The following is a 26,522-nucleotide window of genomic DNA, read 5'->3' as shown; positions in this document are numbered from 1 at the left end:
TAGTCGAATGTTGGGGACTAAATGAATGCATGAATCTATCATTCCTAGCAGTTACCCCACTGTCCTCATTGTCAGAGCTTGCCCCTTGTGGTATCGATGGGTCTCCTTCGGTAGTGCCAATGTTCTTTTCTTGCTCTGGAATACTTTTCCTAATATTGTATTGATTTCTGTCCCTAAGAACACCTTTACACCTTTTCTTGATCTGGTGACGATTTGTCCCAGTGTATTGAAAAACAGAGTTGAACTAGTGTTTCTATTACTTGCTGTATATGTTGTTTGCACAGATTCTAGGTGCTTACTCTTACTAATCAGTCATCTAGGTACGGGTAAACATGAATTCCTGGTCTTCTCAGATGTGCGGCTACTGCAGCTAGGCATTTTGTAAAGACTCTTGGTATGGATTTTGTTCCGACAGCTAGCACCTTGAATTGGTAGTGTGTTTTGTTGACCACAAAACTTAATAGACCCTGGTGTCTTTTGTTCATGGGAATGTGCAAGTATGCATCCTTTAAGTCGATGGTTGCCATGTAGTCTCCGGTTTGCAACTGAGGTATTAAGGTATTACCTTGAATCTTTGAGTCTTCATGAATTTGTTGAGGAACCGTAGGTCTAGTATTGGGCGTAAAGTTCCGTCTACCTTTGGAATGAAGAAGTGCATGGAGTAAATGGCCTTGTTCCTTTCCTTGTGTGGGACCTGCTCTGTCGCATCTTTGTTTTGAAGTTCTTCCACCTCTTGGAGTAATTGAGATAAATCTTTTTTTGAATGTATGTTTTTGTTTGTTTTTTGTTTGAAGGTTGCTTTGCCAGCTCTATGCAGTAACCGGACTGTATTATGTTTAATATCCATTTGTCTGAAGTGATTTTCTTCCACTCTTGGAGGAAGTACGTTAACCTGCCTCCTACTGGTGTAATATGTTGGAGGAACGGTTTGCTTATAGGATTTTGTTTTTGTATTGTCTTCCTTTTTTGCAGCACACTCCGTGATGTCTTTGGAGGGTGCGCAAGCTTTGGAGTGCAGTCACTTGGTTGTGGTTTGCGGTCTTTTTGCGGCTGGCCTCTTCCCTGAGGGCGACCTCGAAAGGATTGCCTTCCTTGTAGGTATTGCCAATTCTGCTGCTGCCCCTGTTGTTGTCCCTGGCTTACTCCTTGGTAAGTTTGTTGAAAAGCTTGGTGTGAGGTTGTAAGTTACCTCTGCCCGCTGGTCTGCATGAGGGGGTACCTCTACAGATGCCTCTGAATTGTAGTGCACCCATAGACCTTGCTGTTTCATTGTCTTTCTTTAATTGATTTAATTTTTCATAAACTACACTTCCAAACAGTTGTTCACCACTTGATGGTTCACGAACGGTGAGTTTAGAATGTTGTTTTGCACCTCTGGATTGAAACCTGAGAGTCGCAGCCATGCATGTCTTTTTTTGGTGATACCGATCACCATTTGTCTGCTCGATGTTTCAGCAGTGTCTAGGGCTGATTTTGAACATGTGTCCGCCATGTTTTCCCCCTCTTCCCCTAAGTGGCTTGCCCTTCTTTGGAACTGCTCTGGCAGGTGTTTTAGCAGTTCTCCTACCTCCTCCCAATGTTGATATGCATGCCTGTTGATCAATGCATTTGAATTTGCTATGTGCCACTGAATTGCAGCACTTCTCTCGACCTTTCTCCCCATGAGCTCCATTATTTTGCTCTCTTTATCTGGTGGTGGGCTAACATTGGTTGGTACATTAGCTCTTTTCCGAGAAGTGAAAGTTATAATTGAGTCAGCTGGCACTGAATCCTTGATGTACATAGGGTCCTTAGAGGAAAGCTTGTATTTTTTCTCTCCTCTTGGCGTGACTGTCTTGCATGTGGCAGGCTCTCTAAAAGCTTCCTTACCTTGAACCAATACACTTGGCAACATGGGAAGGAATTGGCTCCTTGTTTGGGTAGACAGTAAGGTTTCTAATAGAAAAAAGGATTGTGGTTTTTCTTCCTCCAATTGTACTCCATAAGTGTCGGCTCCTTTCTTTATGACTTGGTTGTATATTCCAATGTCGTCTGGTGGTGAAGGCGTCGATGAATATGTATCCACCACTTCCTCTGGTTATTCGCCGTAGAGATCTTGCCATTGCAGGTCTTGAGCCTCAGAAGTCGCTGAATCTGCATAGGTTTGCTCCTCATCTTCGAAGAAGAATTCCTATTCTTCGTCAAGTGGTTCTGGAGTTGTTGGTGGCCAATTCCTCCACCTCCTTTGAGGTTGGTTGAAATTTCAAGCAGAATGTTTCATTGTTTCATCTTTTCATCTAAATCTTTCTTACGTTGCAAGATATTTGCTATTTCTGCTTCAGGCCACTTTTTCTTCTTTTCCATTTCAGATGCGTTGAGTTTCGGCATCGAGACTTTCTGCCTTTCTTTTTTAGCTTGACAAAGCCAATGCAGCTGTCGAAGCCTGTTTTGACCTCTCCCTTTTCGACCTGGAAGCGTCCTTTTCGCTACTGTCTTTTGACGTCTTTGATTTTTCAAGGGTCTTTGCCGTCTCGGAGTCCTTGTCTAAGGAACAGACTGTTTGTTTTTCCTTGGAAGCGCTTGCGGTCGTCGAGTGTTTCGACGCCGAGGATTCTTTTGAAGACTTTGAGTCACTTCTGCGTGACTCGCCTATCTTTTTCAAGGTTGATGGTTCTCTTACCTCCTTTAAAGTTTTCTACTCGACCTCTATGACTGGGACGTCTGTGTCCTCTTTGACTTTAGGCCCTTCGGTGACGTTGTCCTCCTCTTCGCTGTAGAGGCCCAGGTCTCGAAGCAATGGCGGCGGCCCTTGACCCTGCATGCTATAGTAGGCTCATCTCTGTCTCTCTCTTACCCTCAAAGTCTTTGGTGTGAAAGCCGAGCATGCGTTGCAGTCGTCGCTTCGGTGATACAGCAGCAGGCAAAGGTTGCAGACTGGATGCTGATCCTTTTGTGAGTATTTATGATGACAATTGTCGCAGAATTTGAATGGTGTCTTGTCCATTACCGCGCACAGGGAGCCACCTGCATTCACATTCTCCGTTAGTCGTTGAAGTTTTGTTTTTCCCTTTTCGTTGTGCTCCGGCTCCTAGGATCAAAGTCCGGTACGTCGGAGAACGTTTTTTTCTCCCGTTTTGTCGATTATTTTCGTCGATTCTTCTCCCCAATCTTCAGGAGCTCCTTCGGTATTGATCCAGACCCAACAGCAGAAAAAAAAAAGAATCTGAAGATGTCGACCAAAGGTGGGAGCTTCCGGATGAAGCACGTCGACGTCATAGAAGGACACCAAATGGTGGTATGTCGACGCCCACCAGCAAAAAAACAAAACCAAAAAACAGAAGAAATACTACAATTCCAGACCGAACAACTAGATGGCGGACTAATGCACAGCATGTGAATCCAGAAATGCTTCATGCTACAAAACTAAGGATGTTGGAAGTACTGGATAAAATTATGGCCCACCCCGTACTTGGCCCCATAAAGAATGGCTCTGAAGGAGTTGATCGCACTTGATACTAATTGTTCCACTCCATGGCTCAAGGCAATCAAAGTTCTTTGCCATCGCCTACATCTGCCTGATATGTGGGAAAAGCTGGAAAGTCTGAGCAGTAGCATGGGCTGAGAGCAAATTTCTTGGGAATCTTGGCACGAGTCACTCTTGGATGGACAGACAGGTTACTGGCTTACAAGCACATGCCAAAGTACAAGAACTTTATGGACAGGATTACTCCCCAACCAGCCTAGTGCCTGCACTTCAGTTTTAGAACTGGCTTGCTTCCCCTTAACACACAGATTGCCAAATGGAAGGGAGTCACTGGCGACGCTGGTGAGTGCCCATTCTGTCCATCAGTTAAAGGATCAGAAGCACACTTTTTATACCCAATTTGGCTTAAAACTCTGTCCGGGAGCAACCTGCCACCAATGTGTCTTCTGCGCTCCAGGAGGAAACAATTTTTTGATTTCAGGATATTGGCATTTTGTTACTGCTATATGGGAATTCTCAGTATGTTTGTACAATAACAAACTGTTGTTTAAAAGTGTATACCTTCTTAGGATGTATATTATGCCTTTTATACTGAGGGTCATGACGAACAAATTACTTGCCTACGCTAACGCTTTTTCTGGTGGATACAGTATTGGCCTGTTAAGGGCCAGCTAGCCAACCTGTTACCTCGAGTAAGCCCTAAACATCGTGATAACAGAGGTGGTAGCAGGCCATGCCCTCCTTCTCCATCACTCTGCAAACGCACCGCTTGGCACGCTCTTGGTTGGGGCATGAAGTCCCCTTGCCTCTTGAGGGTCCCTGGGGGCCAACTAACCCTACTGTTACCTCTAGTAAGACCCACACAGCTAGATTGCTGAGAGGTGGTCAGAGGCCACACCTCCTTTCTCCACCACTCTGCAAACGCGCCTCCTGGCACACTGCCACTTGGGGGATGAAGTCCACTTTAGTCCTGAGGCCCTCAGGACGCAAAGGGACCTCAATGCCCCACCAGCAGTGCACGGAGAGGTGCGGTTGCAGAGTGGTGGGAAAAGGGCGGTGGTCTCCCACTGTGTGGGGCTTACTGGAGGTAACAGGTGGGCTAGTTGACCCTTAAGGACCCCCAGCAGCGAAGGGGACTTCATCTTGCAACCAAGAGCGCGCCAGGAAGAGCGTCTGCAGCGTAGTGGAAAAAGGGGTGGGGCCTCCAGTGAGTTGTCCTTTTTTTATTTTAGGAAGGAGGTCTATTTGCACCCCCTTCTCTTGACCCTTTTGGGGCCCAGGTACCCCATTCCCACCCACCGCCCGGGCCTGAGCAATTTTGTATTTTAAATTTATTAATAAATAAAAAGGGAGGGGGCGTTAGGCCCCTCCTAACGCTGATTCCTGCTCCGGGGTCTTCATCCCCTGGAGCCCAGCCATTTTTTTTTTTTCCAACCTTGCCATTTTCGGCACCCGGGGACCCCATCTCATGGGGCCAGGCCATTAAAAAAAAGTATATATATTTTAAGGGAGTGGGGCTATTTTCAACCTCTGTGACCTAATCTTCAGTGCCCGGCCATTCTTTTTTTTCTTTTTTTCTTTTAAAGGGAGAGTGGCTGAGCGGCTCTCCTTCCGGGCCATTTGCGACCTCGGGGACCCGATCGCCCGGGGTATGGCCAGATGGTCAGGGACTGCGGGGAGCCTGAAGGCCCCCGCAGTCCCGGCCAGCTCCTGCAGGACTCTGCATTGCTTTTTACCTACAGGGAGCTGCTGACATGCAGCTTCCTGGGGGTGAAAACCAAAGTGCTCCACTGTGAAGTGAGAGCAAAATGCTCTTACTTTTTCACAGTGGAGCACTTGTCTGCTATGGGAAGGCGGGAGCAAGTGCTCCCACTATCCCATAGCAAACTGCAATGTCCCGGGACATTGCTGGAGACCCTGTTGAGTGGCGGCGGTCCCCAGGGCCATTTACAGCCCCCGTCCACTTTTGAAGCTGAAGCTCCCCACACATTATTTTGAATTTAGCACTGGGGAGGTGGCGGTCCCCGGGTCCGCGTGGGCTGAAGATGCTCACGCATAATTATTTATAAATAGCCCCGGGGAGGTGGCATCCCTGGGGCTGCGGGGGCCCGCATATCTATTTCTAATTGCCCCCGGGACCTGGTCCACGTGGGGGCTTAAAGAAAACTAAGCGCGGGAGACCACACTTCGTTTATTTAAAGAAAGAAATTCAGCGAGACTCGCGGACCCAACGCGACACCCGCCAAACTTTTGTTTTTTTACTTTTTATTCGGGCCCTGGGTGGTCATGATGTTCCTATCCTGCCCCCTCTTCAAATTTTTTTATGTTTTTCAACCTTGTTCCTTGTGACTTGTTTCAACCGATCGCAGGCTCCAGATCAGGAGGGTTCGAGGATCCTTCGCGTTGATATAGGGACATCTGAGAAATGTTTACATTCCCAGCCGCGGCAGGTAAGAGCAGTGGGCAGTGGGGCCAGGTGAGGGCGGATTTTCAGAGAGGACTACGAGGGAAAATTTATTATTTATTACATTTCCCTCATGTTAGTCTCTCTTGAAATCCCCCCTAACCCGGCCCCTACCGATCTTACCTGCAGCGGCCGCAGCTGTAAATTTCTCAGGAACTGCTGAACGGATTTACACCATTTAACAAAAAGAGTGCTTTCTGAACCCAGATCTACCTTTTTGCCAAATTTTGTGTAATTCCGTTCAGCAGTTCGGGCTGTAGCTGTGTCTAAAGTTTCCTATGGAAATGAACATGGAGAAAACACGTTTTGGGACCCCCCCCTTTTTTTCGGCCCCCGCTTGACGAATCAAATAAACAAATACTTATACCTCAAATAGTTAAACTTTTTGTTAACGATAAATAATGTTAAAATATATACTTGCCTATGTAATGTCAATATTTTGGTCAATGATATTTTAGTAGTCAATATTTTGGTATTTTCCATTACATGTATGCAAAGTTGATATTTTTGACCTCAATGTTTTTTCAGCAATATTTATGTGGCATATTTTATTTCATACAACTTTGACAAAAGCATATATATCCAACCAATGCATCATGACCAACAAGTGCCACATAAATCACTTCCAACATGGACACCAATGAGAATCCACCACAATTTCAGAATAAATCTACTTCTCCAATCCCAGTACCTCCAGAACTATATTTGACATTCTACAAACAAGAGTATGTGGCTTGAAAATAAATGTCATGAAAAAATGATGAAATTTACTTAAACTACTAAGTTACGGTTTTGGTTCAGAATCACAAAACAAATGAAATTCACTAGTTATGCTTTTCAAATGTAGGCACCACAAACCATTACTCACTCTATGCTGAAAAAGCCAATTTGCCAATGGCACGAAAACCCCAAAAAATAGCCATCATGCAAGAGGATAGATAAACAGATGGTGAGAGAAACAGAGACCGATAGCTTTGCTGGGGTGTAAAACCTTCCCATGTTACGTGGTGTCAAGCAGTTTGGTGCTTACTTTCCCTCCATGTTAAAGAACAGTAGATGTTTCAGCACCCAGGTTAATGTGCTGCATATCTAAATACACAAGGTCCTGAAGGGGAGACCTATTGCATTGCAAATTCTTGTTTAAGTATGTGGGTGCATTTATCTTCAAGTATACACAAAAGCCTTTCATTATCAATTTACTCCACCATGGGATAATCCAAATCGCCCCCCTTCGTAATTAAGACACATTCATGAAAACTCCATCCAAAGTGGAAATATCAGGATATCGATGTTCACAATTGGTTAACAAGCTCAGCTCTTATTAAGGGGCAGGATTGTTATTTTTATCTGAATAGAAAATTGTTTGGAACCACTGACTGAAACCCATAATAGACCAAAGAGAGTCGGAGAGTGGGATAGACACGATTTTATGAATTACCAATTATATTACTCTCCTGAAAGAACTGCTTACATAACAAAGGATGAGTATCGCCACTGCTTTAGACGCCTAAAGTCTGACACAATGGTCCATTTTATTGCAGTTCGCCCAGTCAGAACTGGCTTGTACTGCACTCACTTAAAACGTTGTTCTGGACAGAGATTTCCAACTATAAGGATGTTATGAAAGAATCTTCTACCAGGCACATACAAATAAATGTTGAATGAAGCAATGAGACAAACGTGATTGGACTAAGTTTTGTAATCGATGGGATCATGCTGGTTTACCTTGATCTTGAGAAATTATATAATTGACAGCCTGTAAAAATGGAAACTGACAATTATAGGTTTAAGCCAGTAATATGGGATAATACGAAAAGGTACGATAAAATAAAAATTATTACATTTAAAAAGGAAGAAGATGTGGTTAGCTCTTGGAACAAACAACCACTTTGTACCCTTACATGCAGCTGGATGTCTGAGTGTTTGCAGTTCTGAAGTATTTTGCTGGACCAACTGATCAGTCAATAGGTCCATACAAGAGGTGAGAAATATTGCGTACTAGATCAAACACTTATGTATACCGAATGGCCAACATTTGTAACAAGCATTGGCATAGCCAATAGGTCTCGCCTTTGGGACCGTATAAGCGTTTAGTCATGCTACAGTTGCTGTTGTTGCACCAAGGATATTGTGCTGGATAACTAAACACTTATAAGATCCCAAAGGCGAGACCTATTGGCTATGCCAATGCTTGTTTATTTAAGCCATAGATGTTGAATAGGTGAAACCTGTTGGCTTTGCCAATGCTAGTTTTACAAGCTGTCTTTAAGCAAGCAATTAGTAGTAGAAATATATGGGACATGAACGGAGTAAAAAGGCACTGAGAAGACACGCTGGATTCTGGATGGAGCTAAATTTGGGGCCATTTGCCAGTGAAAGCGAAGTAAGATAATGAAGATGTGCAATATAACACGTGCGAGTACAAGTTTGTAATTGTGGCCCGGTCTCCTGAATTGTGTCGGTGATTGGTAAAAGAACAATTCGAGCAGTGTGGAACTGAGGTTATTTGAAGACGAAATCATACAAGATAAAAATAACTCGTATCATATGTGGGGGTCCTGAGGAAGTGGCAGGACAGTAGAGGCAACAAAGAGTGACACCTATTTGCAAGCAAACTAAAATCAAGACCGGTGTGAGGAAAAAATAGCAGAGGTGCAACACACTGATGGAAGACAAGTGTCCTACTAGTGCATTCAGGACCTTGTAGTCAGACCACTATAACAAAGAGTAACAATACATATCTAGAACAACCTCTGGTACTCGAACACACTGCAGAGTTAGGACTTCCCGCTGAGGTAGAGAAGGAAGGGATCATTATTGTAAAGCAGACAAGCACGCGCCTCGCGCTGAAAGTTCAAAAAAAGAAGGCGTGCAGGCTGCAGCGGGAAAGAGGCGGAGGGGTGCACCCGTGAGTGGTGCGCACGCACTGCGGAGAGCAGTCTGCTCTTTTTCAAAACACATACTCGTGCTTGTGGTGTGCCGCTGCGCACTCCCGCAAGCCGTATGCCGCCACAAGCACGAGTATATGCTTTGAAAAAGAGCTCCATGACGACTAAAGGTCGCATATGCAGCGAATGCGCGCTGCGTAGGCGAGACCTAAAAAGGGTCCCATTCAAGGCAATGTCCCAGTGTTTGTCAGTGATCAAAGGTGTGTATTGCCATCACGTTTACCCATTGACCAAATCAATGCACTAGAGCAAATCAATTTGTTTACTGCTGACCACTGAATGTAACAAAAGAAAACATTAGTGACCGTACATATTTGCATGTCGTAAAGATCAACAGCAGTGCTGTAAGGGAATGTCACAGTGGCCGACATCAGGAACAGTACCATCTTCTCTACTTAAACTTAGTCGATAGGCAATCTCCCCTAGGCATCCAGCAAAAGGTCATATTCTGTTTGGGTCGGGCCTGGGGTCTAGGGCCAGCCCCCGTATCCTTGCTTTAGCACAAGACTTCATTACGAACATGCACATGAGAAAAAATGCTGCAACCCACAAGTTTGCGCTGGCATGCAAATAAGCTTTGATGGGTTAATTTGCTCCGACACCTCTATTACACTTATTTACACAATGTTCAGACCTACTGGAACCATGCGCTTCCATGCACGCTTTCTGAACTACAAGGCTAGTTATCCTCTGTACAATACTGCACACCGGAAGAAAAATCCGTTGCCTTTTTCTCATTCTCTCCAAAGTCACCTACACCTTTGGACACCACTGATACACGCTAGCTACCATCACTAAAACTCTGCCATCTCATCCCCAGTCATTAAATTGTATCCTGAACACAAAAGCAATGAAACTGAAAACAACTATATGAATAACACCTATATTAATGAATGCTTGCTAATGGAGTCACTTATTTTTAGCATTCAATAAAGCCCATTAGCTCTACAGCATATGCCTTATGTTGATCTACTTTGGAGTGTTGCACTGAAACTTAGAAACTCGTAGTTAAGATGTACCAGACATCACACTTTTGTTATAGCTTTCAAGTAAACAAAATCCCTGCAATTAAATAAAGTGAAAAGTCAGAAACCACATACAATTAAAATGATTCATCAAATTTATCATAAATTAAATAGGACACCAAGTAACGGTACTGTACCATTTGACTTTGCAGCCATTCGATCAACGTGTCTGCCGTTGAATCTGGGACCTGACACCGCAACCCGTCTTTTTCATCCACTTCCATTAATTCTAGTATTCCACGCAAATCTTCCATCAGATGCAGCACTCTTAGGCTTCCCATGAAGGGGGAGGTAGGCGACTGGCAGTCAAATATACCATTTGAATATTCCAAGGCCTTGGAGCCTAAAAAAACCAACAACAAAACACACATCATACTTAAAAGACATGGTAATCGGGAACACCTCAATGCACAACAAATTTGGAGACTACACCAATGTAACCCCCCACCCCCTGGTAAATGTCAACATCGGACACTAACTACATCTCCTTGAAGTCTTTGAAGCACACAAGGTTAACGTTATAGAGGTGGTTACATCCAGAGATGCGTTCTGTGCCTGCAATGCATGGGCTGGACATGGAGGGACGCAGGAAGCCTGTTTTTGGCAGTGAACTACCTGAACAAAATGAGGATAGAATTGGTATCTTCTAGTGTCAAATATTTGAAGGGACTACATAACGTTTCAACATAAAAGAATGTTTGTCTGTGCGATAGACCGGGTTCTAGTTTTTCAAGGTATGTAAACCGTAAACTCAGGGCTAGTGGAGTTATGCAAAGGGGAAGACTGAATTATGCAGCAGGGTTGACTACATTTTGTGACAAGAAAAGGCAAATTATGCAGCACAACGTGACACAGTTTGTGATAGCATTTCATTATTTTGTAATTTTTAGGTCGAGCATACTATACAGCACATCAGCAGTCTGTTGTGTGGCATATTGAGGCTTACCAAGTACAGAGAGAGACTTAGGGCACACCCATTGTATAGCATGGTTTGGCTTTCCTGTCATTTATTTGCATACTTCTTATTCGTGTCCCAGCTTGTTAACCTTGTGATTGTCCCTCCGATGGGTCATTGCATCTTTATCGTTGCTTTGACTGGCTGGTATCTCCACCTCTACTGCTTGCTTTTCAAACATTTTTTCTGTTCTGTTAAGTGCATACATTTTCTAACTGTCGAGCTTGTGTATTTCTCATTCCTGCACTTGGTGTTGCCCAAGTGTTTCTCTTTGGTGCTCCGCTCTGTTGTGCTTGCTCATGTGCTTCACCCCATTGCTCCTGAACCTTGTGTTGCTTTCCATCCCACTCGTCCTCCCCGTGTTGCTTCCATGATGCTTTGGCTTCACGCCCTACCAGTGTTACTTTGACCCCCCCCACCCCACCCCACCCCACGCTTCTGATCCAAACGGCCCCCTACAACTAGAAAGCTTTCATAAATTATTATTTTTTTAAAAGCACTGCGTCATTTTGTAAGAACATGCATGCATGTGCTTACAAAATGCGATGGAACACACAAAGGTTTTTTGTTGTTGCTCATTTTAAAACTTTAGACACTTTGCACACTATCAAGGATGCTGTGCAGCGTTGCTAAAAACCAATGGCCACGCTAATAGGTCACAAAGGAGAGACCTGTTGAATTTGAAAATTCTGGTTACAATTGTTAACACACAGGAATACATTTCAAGTCATTAGTACCAGTGTAACACCCAAATATAGCCCACAGCAACAGAAAGGTAGGGTTGTGCGTGACTTCATAGAAAAACAATTTCATGGAATACCATTACTGAGAAACCATTTCATGTTTACTGTTTAATGGACATTTTCAGAATGAATGCCATTTACCCTTTCATAGAAACCAATTCATAGAATGTCTTTGGTCGAAATTGGCTTTTGAATGCTTATTTTTTTTTTATGTAAATGGAATGGCTGCAGGTCTTACTTCCAGGAACAGTTCTGTCATAGATATTTATTTCAGTGCTTTACTTAAGGGGACATTATTTCATATGTATATCTTTCACATTGTCAAACAATGATTTCTGATGGTTTAAATTCGCCGATCCATCATTACCTGTAAACACCATCCATTGCTGACCCCTCATAACCCCTAAACACCATCATACTTGCCCGCTATAACCTCTCACCACACCCAAACTAAACTCATCCCTGAAGCCTAAAAGCCCTTTCTACCCCACAAGTACACCATCCCTGAACCATAAAATCAATCACTACCCCAACTCCACCAATTCCTGAACCCTAAAAACCCATTTCTACACTTAAACCCACCCATTACATACCCCTTAAAACACCCCTGCATACCCAAACTCCACCCATCCCTGAACCCTAAAAAACCCTCACCGCCCTTAAACATCAGCCATCCATGACCCATAAGAACTCAACCTAAATTACTCTTCTCTAAACCCTAAAAACCCTTTTGTACATCTAAACTTCACCCATCTCTGAATCCTTAAAACCCCTCACCATTCTAAATTGAAACCTTTCCTCAACCCTAAAAACTCTTCACCACCCCAGCAGCTATACATAATTGAACCTTAAAAACCCCCACCAACCCGAAACTCTGCCCTAAAACCCCTCAAAAACCATCCCTGAAACCCAACAAAAACCTCACCACCCCTACACCCATCTCTGAATCCTAAAAACCCCATTCTATGCCTGAACCCCAATTATTCCTGACCCATAAAAAAAATGCTCAGCACCCTAAACATTACCGATCCCTGAACAAAAAAAACCCTCAGTAGTCCTAAACTCCACCCAAGTTTAATGTAATTTGGGATTTTTCCTTAAAATTATCTTTTCTTTAAAATGTTTAATTTTTGCTTTTTTTGTATTTCCTTAAAATTGTCTTTCCTTAAAATTGGTTCTCTATCATTTAGTTTCTTCCAATCTCGTTTCTCAGTTTTTGTTTTCCATTAATTCACATACATCAGACCAGTCAATCTTTGTGAAGTGCTATTCACCGCACAGCAACAAGTGTTGCTGCGTTTTTAGTAACTTTTGATCCTTTTGAGTTAGCAACAACATTTTTTTGATAAATATCTGCAGACTATGGCCAATGTAGTGAATTCATAATAATGCGGAATATGCAGTATCCCCAAAATCGCATAAGTCCAGTAGCCCTGAGTAAGCGCCAGGAACACTTAGCATCATCTTACTGTGCTGAGGGGAAGAGGGAATGTCGCATTGAAGACACACACATCTATTATCCACCATCATCTCTATACAATAGGGCCCAAATGCAGACCTCCAGAGCCTCAATATCATTGTAAGATTCTTTCATCTGACCTGGAACTGCTTGAAATCGTATTTTATTTCTGGAGAATTATACTAGGGTTTGTATATTTAGATGTGCCTCATATGAAACACTGCCTAAATATATATACAGTAGACTTAATGTGTGAAAATTACATACTATTTCACATGCTTTTTTAATGAAGTTGAAGGCTAGCATGCCTGCTAAAGGGTATACATTCAACACAATATCACAGCTTCTGATCCTACCTACGTGCAATTGATGCTCAAGGTGGTGTGGTAAGGGGCGTGGCTTGGACGCCGAACAAGATGGCCGCCTGAGACCGGAGCTCTCCTACGCCGCGGCGGACTCTTCATCTCCACGCCGCTATCTGCGACCGTTTCGGCCGATTCCTTGCGGCTCCTTTAAGCGGATGACTTCGCGCTGAAGATGTGACCGCCAGACTTCGTCTCTCAGCAGTTTTTGGCTCGTTCTTGCCTCTCGATGTAAGTCCCTCAGCGCGGCCGCCATTTTGAAATATGCGCGATGTGTGCACGACGCTGAGGTGACCGCAGATATGCTCTCCTTGTTCTTCCTCCAGACACTGGACTTTATTATTAGCAACTAAGGGCCTCTCCTTTGTGTTTTGTGCTCAGTCATTGCGCTATGCCTGCAAGATATTCCTCATGTCGATGCTGCTTCCTGAGAGACCCCTGCGTTCATGTTCCTCTCGCAGGCTGTTACGTCTGCTGTGCTCTTTTTTGATGATTTACTTCAGACTCAAGGCGTAAAACTCACTGCATCCTCATTAAGTCTACGTGCTGGGTTTTTGCTGCAATTCTTTCACCAAGTCTCAGCGCATTTGGCATTCGCGCCCACTGGGGATCTCCCTGTTACTACTGGAAGCAATCTTTAACTCCTGTTTGCAACACCTCTGAGTCTTGGGATTCTTCATGGTTTTTGTTGTTGCCCCTTATTGCTCCTGCTGACCGCTGTGTTTTCCAACCAAGCATATTGACATTCTTTGCTTTTTGAGTACAAGACGTTGCGTTGGATTGCTTCTTTTTCATCCTGTCACTGGCACTTTCAAGCTTCTATGGGCAAGCTACGCAACCCAAAGTTTGTCTTTGTGCCCTCGAAGACCCCACCTTCCTCCGCCTCTTCTTTAACGGCAGGTCACTCTTCTCATCCTTCTCCCACAGATCAAATGGCGACGGCATCCTCCATCCGTTCTTCTCCATCACAGCCTACCTCTAACAAGTCTTCTCCTTCTGCTTCCTTATCTAAGCGCTTGAAGCAAGACTCTTCTCCTCCTCCACCTGAGTCACCTCCATCCCCTATATCTATGGAGCTGATACTAGAGGAGATTCGCGCTTTGCGTCCGTTTGTGGAGGAGACCAATACCAAGATGCAGCTTTTTGAGGCTAAGTGGTCAACTATGGAAGTTCGTGTTTCTTCCGTGGAGCAGCAGGTTACAGAGATTCAGTCAAATTCTCAGCGCATCTCCTCTCTGGAAAAATCTCTTCTCGCCCTCCAACAGCACACTGAGGATTTGGAAAACAGGAATAGGAGGAACAACCTACGCGTTTATGGCCTGCCGGAGTCCTTGGAAGGAGATGATCCTGTTACGTTCTTCTCCGCTTTTCTTCTGAAACTTCTGGACCTTCCTGCTACTACCTCTCTAAGTATCCAAAGAGCTCATAGACTTGGCCCTCGCTCCTCCTCCTCAACCAAACCGCGAGGGGTCATCCTCCTCTTCCTCAAGTTTACTGATCTTCTTCTGGTCCTCTCTACAGCTCGAGCAAAGCGCCAAGTGTCCTGGATGGGTCAGAGAGTTTTTCTCTCTCAAGATGTCTCTAATGCCACTGCTGCCAGAAGAAAGGAATTCTTGTCTCTTCGAGCTCCTCTGCGCTCTATTGGAGCTAGATATGGTCTCTTTCACCCCTGTACCTTCAAAGTAACTCACCAAAACAATACTTGGACCTTCCAAGATCCAGCTGAACTCAAGAATTTTGTTCACATTCAGACCAATGCTGGCATGGATACATCCAATCCTGCTACTGGTTGATTTACCTTTTTTGTCTCTCTCCTTGCAGGTTTTGCTGATATATTCTTATCTTGGTTTGCTTTTTCTCCTTTTGATGTGATTCTACAGTGGTTGTTGGTTTGGGTTCTCTGTTTTTCATATGACGTCTGCTTTTGTGTTGTTTTCCTTGACATGATTTTTGTATAACGTGCCTCTTTTTCCCTCCCTTAGATTGCTCGATCCGCTCTTTTGTGTTCCTCTTCATCTCATACGATTCATCTTTCTCATCTCCCGTCCTGGTGCGGTGTGTTGTTCTCCGGCTTAGGAGGCCGTTCTTGTCGAATCCTCCCATACCCCATCGTCATCTTGTCACCTCCTTTTTCCCCTTCAGGTATGTTTTCCTCAGTCATCCGATTTGGATATGTACTGTCTCTTCTTGTACTTCTTTTTTCTTCTCTTTTCCCCTCTTTCCCTCTTTTCTATTCTTCTCTTACTGTATCTCTTGAATTTCTTTTGTCTTGCTCTTTTCTTTCATTCATTTGCTGTTGTCCTTTATGGCGTTTTTGTTGCTATGCCTTTTCTGTGTTCCTTGCACATTTTATTGTTTTTAATTCAAAGTTATTTCATGGAATGTGAAAGGTTTCGTTAACCCTATTAAACGACAGAGAGTGCTTTCCCATCTAGCCTCTTATACGCCTGATTTAGTTCTTTTACAGGAAACTCATCTTTCTGAGGCGGAGTCTCTTAAGTTGAAGAGAGGCTGGGTGGGAACGGTCTTATTCTCTCCTACATCTAATAAAAAGAATGGTGTGGCCATTTTGTGTCACAAGAAACTCAAGTGTAAAGTTCTTTCTCAAGAGAATGATGCTGATGGTCGTTGGGTCTTAGTTAAGCTGTTAATCAATTCTGTATCCTTGACTGTTTTTAATGTTTATGGTCCTACTCATCCCGATTGTAATTTTTGGCCTCTAATTACTTCAAAATGTTTTCAATACAGTGATTCCATGTTCATTTTGGGGGGGGGGATTGTAATCAAATTGTTGACCCGTTTCTTGATCGCAAATCCTCTGCCCGCTTTACCCCTCACAAATCACATACGCAATTTCTTGACACTATTTCTAAATCACACCTTCTTGACTCATGGAGGCTGTCCCATCCTGACACTCTAGACTATTCCTTTTTTTCACCTCCTCATGCCTCTTTCTCTCGGATTGACTACATCTTCCTTTCTCAGTCTCTTTCTCAAAATCTTCTGTCCTCGTCTATAGAGCCGATAGTTATCTCAGACCATGCTCCCATTGTCACAGTTCTTGATCTTCTCCCTCCTCATCCCAAATCTTCTCGTTGGCGTTTCAATAATTCTCTTCTTCTGGATACTCTCTTTTCCTCTTCTTTTCTTTCTTTTGCTACAGAATTCTTTTTATTCAATTCTGATCCCTCTTTAGCCCCTCATGTTATCTGGGATTCTTTTAAGGCTACCGCTCGCGGTTTTGTGATTGATTTTGTCTCAAAGAAAAAGAAATGTTACCTTAAGAAACAGAAAGACCTGCTAGCTCATATTAAATCCCTGGAGCATAAATTCTACACTTCCTCTACTAAAACTATTTTACCAGACCTTATACGCGCCAAACTCTATTTTAACAAAACTACTACTGACAATGCTTCTTCAATTTTACTACGGAGCAGAGCGCGCTACTACGGAGGTCGCAACAAATCAGGTAAACTTTTGGCCAATTACCTTAAGTCTCGTAGGGAGCGTAATTCTATTGATTCGATTTACTCCACCGATAATCTTCTCTTGCATAAGGAGCAGGATATACTCGCCCAATTTCAACGTTTCTACCAATCTCTTTATACTCCTGAGTCGCCTCCCTCTGCTTCTCTTATTCAATCCTACTTAGATAGTATTCCTGCCCCCTCCACTTCTCATCTTAACTTCCCTGGTCTTGAACTTGATCTCTCTATTACTGAACTGGATAGCGCCTTAAAGTCTTTAACTAAAGGTAAATCTCCGGGTCCTGATGGTTTCTCTGTGGAATTTTATCTGCATTTTTCAGATCTTCTTCTTCCTAAACTTCTCTCTCTTTTCCAGTCCTTTTTTACCTCTGGCACAGCTGCTGGTACTTTTCACGAGGCTACGATTTGCCTTATACCTAAGGAGGGTCGCGACCCCCAATTCTGTAAAAGCTACCGACCAATATCCCTAGTTAATGTAGACTACAAATTATTTGCTAAACTTCTCGCCTTACGCTTGGATCCTCTTCTCCCGCATCTCATTGGCAAGGAGCAGTGTGGTTTTGTAAAGGGCAGGCTTACCTCGGATAATTCCCGCCTTTTCCTCAACGTCCTAAATAAAGTACCTTCTCTCAACATTTCTTTAGCCGCCATCTCGGTTGATGCTGAGAAAGCTTTTGATAGAGTGGATTGGTCCTTCCTGTTTGCCTCCTTGCGCTGGCACGGTTTTGGCCCTAATTTTATCTCTCTTGTTTCTTTACTTTATTCTGCCCCTAAGGCGTCTGTTTTAGTCAATGGTCATCTATCCCCTTATTTTCCCCTACAGCGCGGTGTCCGTCAAGGTTGCCCTTTGTCCCCTCTACTTTTTGTTCTGGCCTTAGAACCATTTCTTACGTCTATTAGAAATAACATATCTATTTCTGGTTTCCCTTATGACAAGACTCATTTGAAACTCTCTGCGTATGCAGATGACATTCTTTTGTTTATTTCTGACCCTGACCAATCCATTCCGGCCTTACTGCTTGAGTTTAACTCCTTTTCCCAAGTTTCTGGATACAAGATCAACTCTGATAAAACTGAGATCCTCCCTCTTACCAAATTTTGTCTCCCTCATCAGTACTCGACCACTGGCTTCGCATGGAATTCCTCTAAAATCAAGTATCTTGGAATATGGTTCTCTAACTCCATCTCTTCATCTATTCGGTTGAACATGTCTGCTGTATTATCCCGTATTGATAAATTGTTCTCTTCTTGGAATCCTCTCTTTCTTTCATGGTGGGGTCGGCTGGATTCGATCAAAATGATGATCTCTCCCATTCTTATATACATCTTTTCCATGCTCCCCATACATATCCCTGATATCTACTTCAAACGCATCGACTCCTGTCTCTCTAAGTTTCTATGGAATCATTAAAAAAAAAAAAAATCGAGAGTTGCTCTAGTTGCTCTTCGTAAACCGAAATCCAATGGCGGAGTCAATTTTCCGGACTTCCGTCTCTATCATAAATCTTTTTCTCTCCGTCAGGCTTCTAATTGGCTTGTTCTCGCACGCTCCCCTTTGGCTTTCTATTGAACGCTCACTCCTCGCTCCTTACTCTTTATCTGAGGTTGTACATTTCTCTGCTAAGAACTTAACCACTCCTCTACCCCTGTTCAAGCACACTTCCTCTCTTTTATATGCTCTGGTCCATCCTGGTCCTGTTTCTCGTGAATCCTTTTTGGCTTCCCCTATCTGGTACAATTCGCTTATTCTCCTCAATAATCGTACTATTTGTTGGAATGTGTGGAGATCAAAGGGTCTGATGTGGGTTAACCAACTTTTTGATGGTCTTCTTCCATGTTCTTTTCCTCGATTCCGACTTTTGTTTCAATGCCCGCAATCCTTTTTCCGCAGATTCACTGTCCTCATGGCCATCATACTTGATGTTTATTATTCCCTTCCCTTGTCATCCTCTCCCGTATCTCATTACCCACTTCTTCAGATCTTGTCTACTCTCCCTAAAGCCTCTCTTATTTATAAATTCTTCTCCTCCCCCAATCCGACCCGCCCGAAATCTAAATTGGAATGTGCTTGGGAGTTGGATCTGGGCTGTGACTGGCCTATAGCTGTTTGGGACAAAGTTTGGTCCAGGTCCTTAAACATTTCCCGTTCTGCTTCACTCACTCAATCTATGTTTTTTCTATATCACAGACTATATCTCTCTCCAGTTTCTATTTCTCGCTTTTCTCCTGATAAGGACTCTAACTGTTGGACCTGCGCTGCCCCTAATGCTGATCTTTTTCATCTATTCTTTCTTTGCCCTTCTGTTCTCGTGCTCTGGGATCAGGTGTGGTCTTATGTCTCTCGTCTATTTTCTATCTCTACTCCATACTCTATCCCTCTTCTTTTTAGGTCGAGGACTACCGGTCTGCCGAAGGCAGAACCGGAAGTCGGAAGATTTAATGTTTTCTAGAGTGGCTATTTAGCCCGCCTCTCTTTTTGCTTCTCCTCCATTGGCTGGCTTCCTAAACGGAGGCCAGCCATTGGAGGAGAGAGCCGTCCCTCCAAATAGGCTCCGTCTTTTTCAGATTCGGGGGCGTGTTCCTTGCTGTTCTTTCCACTTTTTAGCCACGCCCTTTTAGAACAGCAGGAACACGCCCCCGAATCCGAAAAAGTTTCGAAGCTTCGATCCGCCATTTTTTTACTGTCGTCTGGCCGTGAGGATCCATCCGTCCGGCGCCGTCAGGGCTTAGGCTGGAGGGGGTGGGGGCCCTCTCTCTCCTCCTCATAGACTCCTGTCTCCCTCGTATCGCAACTTGTCCCCACCCCCGGATTACTCTCCACCTGGGCAGTATGGTGTTTCCCGCAGGTCTCCCTCACTGGGCTCTCAGATGCCTAAGACCTCCAGGCATTACGGCTCATTTCGCAGGTCTCCCTCCCCGCGCTCCCGAAAGTACCCTTCGCCCCCTTCAGCAAGATACCACTGAGAGCCGGAGAGCAGTAGACGGGTGAGTGCACTCTTGTGCCCGAGGGGGGGAGGTCACGAATCCGCAGATGAGAGGCGGTAGCAAACGGCGAATCGGGTGTATATGTCGCCAGCTAGGCGCAACGACAACAGAGATCATTAAAGGCGAACGATCCCCTTTCTCCTGGGGGTCGCAGACTTTCGTCTCCTCCCCGGCGACCTTTCTCCCCAGGATCCCGCAGGCCCCTCTCTCCCCCTGGATCCCGCAGGCCCCTCTCTCCTCCTGTGGGCCAGACACGAATCATAGGAGGAAAACGTGGCAGTGATCAGTATTATACTAGAAGTAGGTTGAAGAAACTGAAAACGGTGCCTGTGAGCCCGCTTACCTGATTTAACCTGCACGCTCCTTAGCAGTCTTGAATGAGACTGCAGGGACCGCAGTGAAATACTTCACCTGAGCCGCTTATGCCAAAACGTGCACGCATGTAGCATACACGGCCGGTAGCAGCAGCTAGATGCTGCTCGCTGTGACACCGTAGGTTGCGAAATCACGGAGGTGATTGGATATGTCAGGAAAGTTGATGCTGACGTGTTTTGGCATTAAAAAATGGGGCCTCCAAAAACAAAGGTCCACCAGAAAATACACAGCGTTACTATGTATAAATAAAAAGTTATGAAAAACATGCAGATCAAAGTAAATTATGTTGAATTGGTCATACGTGTGTCTGATTGGCCATTGAGCGGTGCTACTACCATGGTTCAAAAAGTCAAGAATGAAAGTCTGCTCGGGTGATGTTACAATCACGGGCGAGTATGCGCGTCAGGAAAGCTGGCACTGACGCGTGCCGACATTATTCTAAGAGGACCTCCAAAACATGGTGTATTCAACAGTCTGATAAATCAAGTGAAGCAGTAATAAAACACTATGTATGAACTCGGGTTCAACACAGTAAGCAAAGTAAAATTAGAAATGCTTGTACACTCACGTTTGATGTTCAAGTAGGCGTACATAAGTGTGATTGGTCATAAAACAACGTGGCAACAGTTACAGGTGTCCTAAAAGAACGTCTACTCCAGTGGAACATGTAGTGTATAAAATTACACATAGATAAGGTAATCATTTTGAACAAACGTATATATGTAATAACTGAATCCAAGTAGGCGGCCAATCATGTAAACCAGTTAAGATGTTTAAGAGAGAACAGTACATGTAGACAGGGCCGTTTCTACCATTAGGCAAGCCTAGGCGACCGCCTAGGGTGACAAAAGGGCTAGGGCGGCAAAAGGGGGGAAAAATTGTAGCGCCTTCTATCATTCAACATCACCTGACGTCACGTTCGGTGCCACGGGCGGGGCCGTGCGCGCCGTGTCTGTGCGGCCGCAGCGCCAGCGCCAGCATGGCTGCTCCTGCCATCAATCATGCGTGGTCAAAAGCCAGCGCTTGTTTCTCCGTGTCCTACCAAGCCTTTGTGCGTGAGACGGTCCATCTGGAAGTGTGGATGTGAAAGGTAACAGGCCAGAACCCCCTCGGCACCGGTGCTTGCTGCGCTCCATGAGATGCGTGGCTGTTTTATCCGTGTTCGTGAGGTGCGTGTAATGCCTCACGTGCTTCAGCTACGTCAAGTAGAAACAAAACTTTTGTACTAGTGAATTGGAATTTACGCAGGTTGTAAATCTGTGTGCGCAGCAAACCTTCATCTTGTGTGGCAGGAGCTTCCGACTTTACGAGTCTTCTGTATGTATATTTTATGCTCCTATCTGGACATTGTGTGATGTGAAGGGGGGTGGGGGGCCAAGGGGGTGGGGGGGGGGGGGAGGCATTTGTGTTTGCACCCCCTTATGCTGTTGAGAGTGAGACCTCCTTTCTCACCACTGGTTTGGCAAAGTTGTCATGGGCTCTAATGCAAGCAAAGATAACCGTCCTCATTCCATGGTTTGGTAGTTTAAAAAACACACAGCTATGTTTGGGGTGTATTGGGCTCCTCTCGACCCTGACCTCCACCTGCCATATTACAGATTGCTACATCCCTGGCTCTCACAGGCGTAGGCAGTCTAGACCATTTACGAACCTTGCTTTTAATGCCGCTGACGGGCCCAGGATCTTATTTTGCCTACCTAAGCACTGAAACTTCTCATCTGTGTGTACATCACACAAGGGACTGGAGGGGCATACTGACACGGACCCCTAGCTCTCAGCCAAGCATTTTTACCCAACTCTTCATCCCCCCTGCCCGCCCTCTGCCCCCCGTGGAGCGGAGTCCAATATGCGCAGATAACGCGCACCTTGCAGATGGCAAAGATCGTTCACTTGCGGACTCTCCTGGGCAGTTTCACTTCTCTGTCACTTGTTTTTCAAAGCTCTTGTGCTCCGGGTGGTGGGTGCCTGGGATGCTGTTGTTGGAGGAAGCCCTTCCTAAAACTTCAGAAATCGCCCCTCCTCAAGAAAAGGGCCTGAGTTTGTATAATGTGTGTGTCCATGCCCCCTCAAGATAAGTCACAGCCCTTAGTGTTAATATATTTACATGCATGCCGCGTGTCGACTCTGAACGGGGAAAGGCCAGGGTCCTCCTGGGATGCACAGCTGTGATTCGCAAGCTAAGCCTCTCAGCATCTATCTGGGGCTATCTGGGGCTGAACACGGTACCCTGTCTTGCAGGGTAACCAAGATCTTGCTGTAGGTGGGGGATACTTGACCTGCAGATTACATCTCAGGAATTTACAATAGCCTTAAAATGATTTTTCTTGGAGTTGAATATGTCACCAGTCTCTGCAGCACGTGCATGCTCCCTTGTACCGGTCTCACTGGCACATATCTCTGCAGCAGGTACATTTACTCGACACGCTATACAATTCCAGATTATACGTGTCTGCAGCTGGTGCATTAGCCAGACAAGCAATATAACTGATCTTGAAACATATGAAGGGCTGATTAAGATTTCCCCAGCGGGGGCCCAGCCCGATGAGGTATCCTCGTGAGACCTTTAAGTGGGTTTGAAACTTATAACCTTCATTGTATCGCCTTTAAACTACTTTTTAACCTTCATTTCTTAAACTTATAGGCAAAATGAGTTGAGACTCCATGTGTACAGCCCATTGAAAGCAGATTACATTGGTGCAGTTATTAGCATTTTGTTTAGCCTATTACTCTGTTGAGAAATGCTAATTTTGTCGATCGGAAGGATACAAATCCTAGTTGATGCCCCGAAAATTGGAAACTGAGTGTGCAGGTTAAGCTCTCCGATGTGTTAACTGGACTAACTGTGCGACCACAAAGAGGGACTCCCCTGTGCAATCTGTTATACCATTTGCATTTACGTGCACGGTGAACATATCAGAACAGACACCTGTCACTGTGTAAGATCTTCAGTACGGAAGGGTATTGCGCGAATCGAGGTTAAGTGGCTCTGTGGATGGGTCAGTTGCGTTGTAGAGACTCATCCTTGAGCTGGAGTTGGGGTGCTTTCCAAGTGCGCCGGGTGTTTTGGTTCTTGGAGAGTTGGATGAAATAATTAGCATCGGTGGTGGATCCCGGTCCCAGGCACATGTGACTCGCCCAGTCTCTGTGGTCAATGGTAACTTGATGACTATATCAATGTAATAGATTAGCTTTATACCTGTAGGACAGTACCAAATAACTAGTGCATACACAGCTAAGAAAATACCTGTAATACAATACATATGAATCTGTATAACAATACTAATTAGCTATATGTCACATAATTGTAGATCATCACCTACGGAACTGTATGAGTAGATGTAGCTACGGTAACTATGGATCTTTACTGTGTAACTATACTGTCTATGTACATTATAATTAACTGTATATTGATACTAACTATGCCACTATACTCCAACTCATTATACTCTGTGTAACTGTCGAACAACACAAACAATGTAACTATATTAGTTATGTGACAACAGTAAAAAAAAAAAAAAATCAACATTGCTAGAGTAACTGTGTAAGGTAAATTACACAGGCCAAGCTGGCTTCAGTTATGGCAGTTGATGACCACTATCATGATGAAGTGTGCTGGAATATAGTTTGCAACTGCTGATGTGGCTTTTTGGATTTTTCTTTTATTCTCGGATATAGAGTGAGCCTGGTTAGGTCTGACCAAGATCAAATGATGTTAGTGAGGCAGCGACAAACAATTGTTTTTGCATTAGTCCGCTAAGGCACCTTGTTTGTCTCATTTCTTTCTCATTGTAGTGCTCTGCAGGCCACAATTCTTCTAGCCTGGATGACAGGGGGGAGAGAGTGATGGTAGTAAAAGGGAGGGGGTGGCATTTTTCAATTCTCGCCTAGGGCAGCAAAACACCTAGAAACGGCCCTGCATGTAGACAATGTTGTGGGCTTTATCTCTGTGGCTGTGTGTGTGCATCTGTGTCTCCATGTGTGTCTTTGTATTTTCTTCATTTTGCTGATGCTGGTCTCAAGTATTTAACCCCTTCGCTGCTGCGGACATTCCGCTGCAGCGCTGGGGGGGGGGCAGGGGGGCAGCGCGGCGGGCCTGTGCTCATGACGGAGCCGCTCCGTCATGAGCCACAGTTGAGCTGTGCTCATGACGGAACGGTTCCGTCATGACTCCGCCCATTTGCGTTGTCGCCCCGCACAGGCGGGGAAACAGCGCCGCGCAGGCGGAGCGGCCGCCGACAGGATTGTCATGACGGAACCGTTCCGTCATGAGCACACGGCAACCGTGGCTCATGACGGAACGGTTCCGTCATGAGCAGGGAAGGGTTCGGTGCTCATGACGGAACGGTTCCGTCATGAGCCACGGTTGAGCTGTGCTCATGACGGAACCGTTCCGTCATGACCACGCCCGCGCAAGATTCCGTCAGCACAGCGGCGGAATTTGCGCAGCATGGAAGGGGTTAAAGGCGAACGATCCCCTTTCTCCTGGGGGTCGCAGACCTTCGTCTCCTCCCCGGCGACCTTTCTCCCCAGGATCCCGCAGGCCCCTCTCTCCCCCTGGATCCCGCAGGCCCCTCTCTCCTCCTCATAGACTCCTGTCTCCCTCGTATCGCAACTTGTCCCCACCCCCGGATTACTCTCCACCTGGGCAGTATGGTGTTTCTCGCAGGTCTCCCTCACCGGGCTCTCAGATGCCTAAGACACTTTGGCTGACATAGCATTCTCCTGTTCAAATTAACAGACGCATTTAGCCCAGTTTAAAAAAATGTGTTCAGGGTTAGGAAATGAACATTGCATATCTGCAACCGCTGACAGAACATGGAAACAAATTGATAATAATCTGCCCACGTTTGCACTGTACTTGATGTATCGAACAATCAAATTATACACCCACTAGTGAAGGAATTGAATAGTAATTTGATATTTTTTTCCACACCAAATTTTTCTTCCTCAGATCATTTGCATAGTACTAGTCATATTAAATGTTTTAGATCACCAAACACACATTAATTGATTGAGACCTAGACATATCACATCCCACAAGGGAACACACTGCACTGTAAAGCCACACATGCTCTAGCAGAATACCTTACTGGATTACGTAAAAACGCAAAGAGGAACGTGCAGGATGCGGCACCTCATGCCAGTGGCACAGACAAACAAGATGGTAAAGACAACCCGTGGCCAGTGCAGATGTAATACGAGGGTAAAATCCGGACACGGAGGCTACAGAGACATTCACGAGGGTAAAGCCACGTTTGGAACAGTGCAGATGCAATACAAGGGTAACATCGGGACACCGGCTGTACATAGACAAGAAGATAGTGAAAACCAAAACACAGCCTGCACAGGTGGGTAAAACCATACCAGGACCAGAGCAGATGCAATACAGAGTAACATCAGGACACCGTCTGTAGAGAAACGGGATGATAGTGAAAACCAATGCACAGGCCAAATAAATAGTAAAATGATACCAGAGCCAGTGCACATGCAACAAGGGAGTACAACTAGGGTACCGACTGCACAGAGACAGTGGTAGTGAAACCAAGAAACGGACTGCACAAAACAATAGGACAGTAAAACCAGGACACAGGAAACATATAAAGGCAAACGCATCAAGGCAAGTGCAGAGAGTCTTCAAGTGGCTAAAAGTATGGCATAGGCTGCACAAATACAAGATGATACTAAAACCAGAACACAGGATGCAGAGACCAAATATGTGGGTAACGCCTTAAAACAAGCAACAGAGATGTACTGGAAGGGTAAACTGAGGGTGCTTGCTTTATTAAAATAAGGTCATAGCAAATCGATGGCAAAGACTACACAGATAACAGTATGAATGAACGTGGAAGTGATATTGATGCACATGGTATACACCACTGTCTCTTTCACTACCTCTCTCTATCTCACTACATCACAACACCACTCTGCTTACATCTCACTACCTCACAACATGCCTCTCCCTCACTACATCACTGTTTCACTACCTCACTCTCTCTCACTACATAACTCTCTCTACCTCACTACTCCACTCTATCTCACTACCTCACTATCTCACAACTTCTCTCTTTCAAAACATCACTACCTCACTCTCTAGCTCACAACCTCACCACTTCACTCTCTCTCACTCACTACCTCAATCACTCTATCTCACTACCTCACTCTTTCTATCTCACTAACTCACTTTCACTCTCTTTCACTACCTCTCTCTATCTCACTACATCACAACATCACTCTATGCTTATATATCACTACCTC

At 44.8% G+C, this 26,522-nt stretch overlaps 1 protein-coding gene across 37 annotated transcripts in view; it reads right to left on the bottom strand.

The window, feature by feature from the left end:
• The window catches only part of PPFIBP1 (PPFIB scaffold protein 1), a 1,024,139-nt gene that overhangs the window by 826,778 nt on the left and 170,839 nt on the right, over nt 1-26,522 (bottom strand). For all 37 annotated transcript variants that reach the window (XM_085652838.1, XM_085652839.1, XM_085652808.1 and 34 more), the window contains exon 3: nt 10,038-10,243. In XM_085652838.1, coding sequence (XP_085508964.1) covers nt 10,038-10,243 — 206 coding nt within the window. The remainder of the gene's footprint in view (nt 1-10,037; nt 10,244-26,522) is intronic.

This window comes from Triturus cristatus, chromosome 4_1 (genome assembly GCF_964204655.1).
Source record: "Triturus cristatus chromosome 4_1, aTriCri1.1, whole genome shotgun sequence".
NCBI classification, from domain to species: domain Eukaryota; kingdom Metazoa; phylum Chordata; class Amphibia; order Caudata; family Salamandridae; genus Triturus; species Triturus cristatus.
Note: the sequence above shows the minus strand (reverse complement) of the source record. Positions and strands in the feature narration are given on the sequence as shown.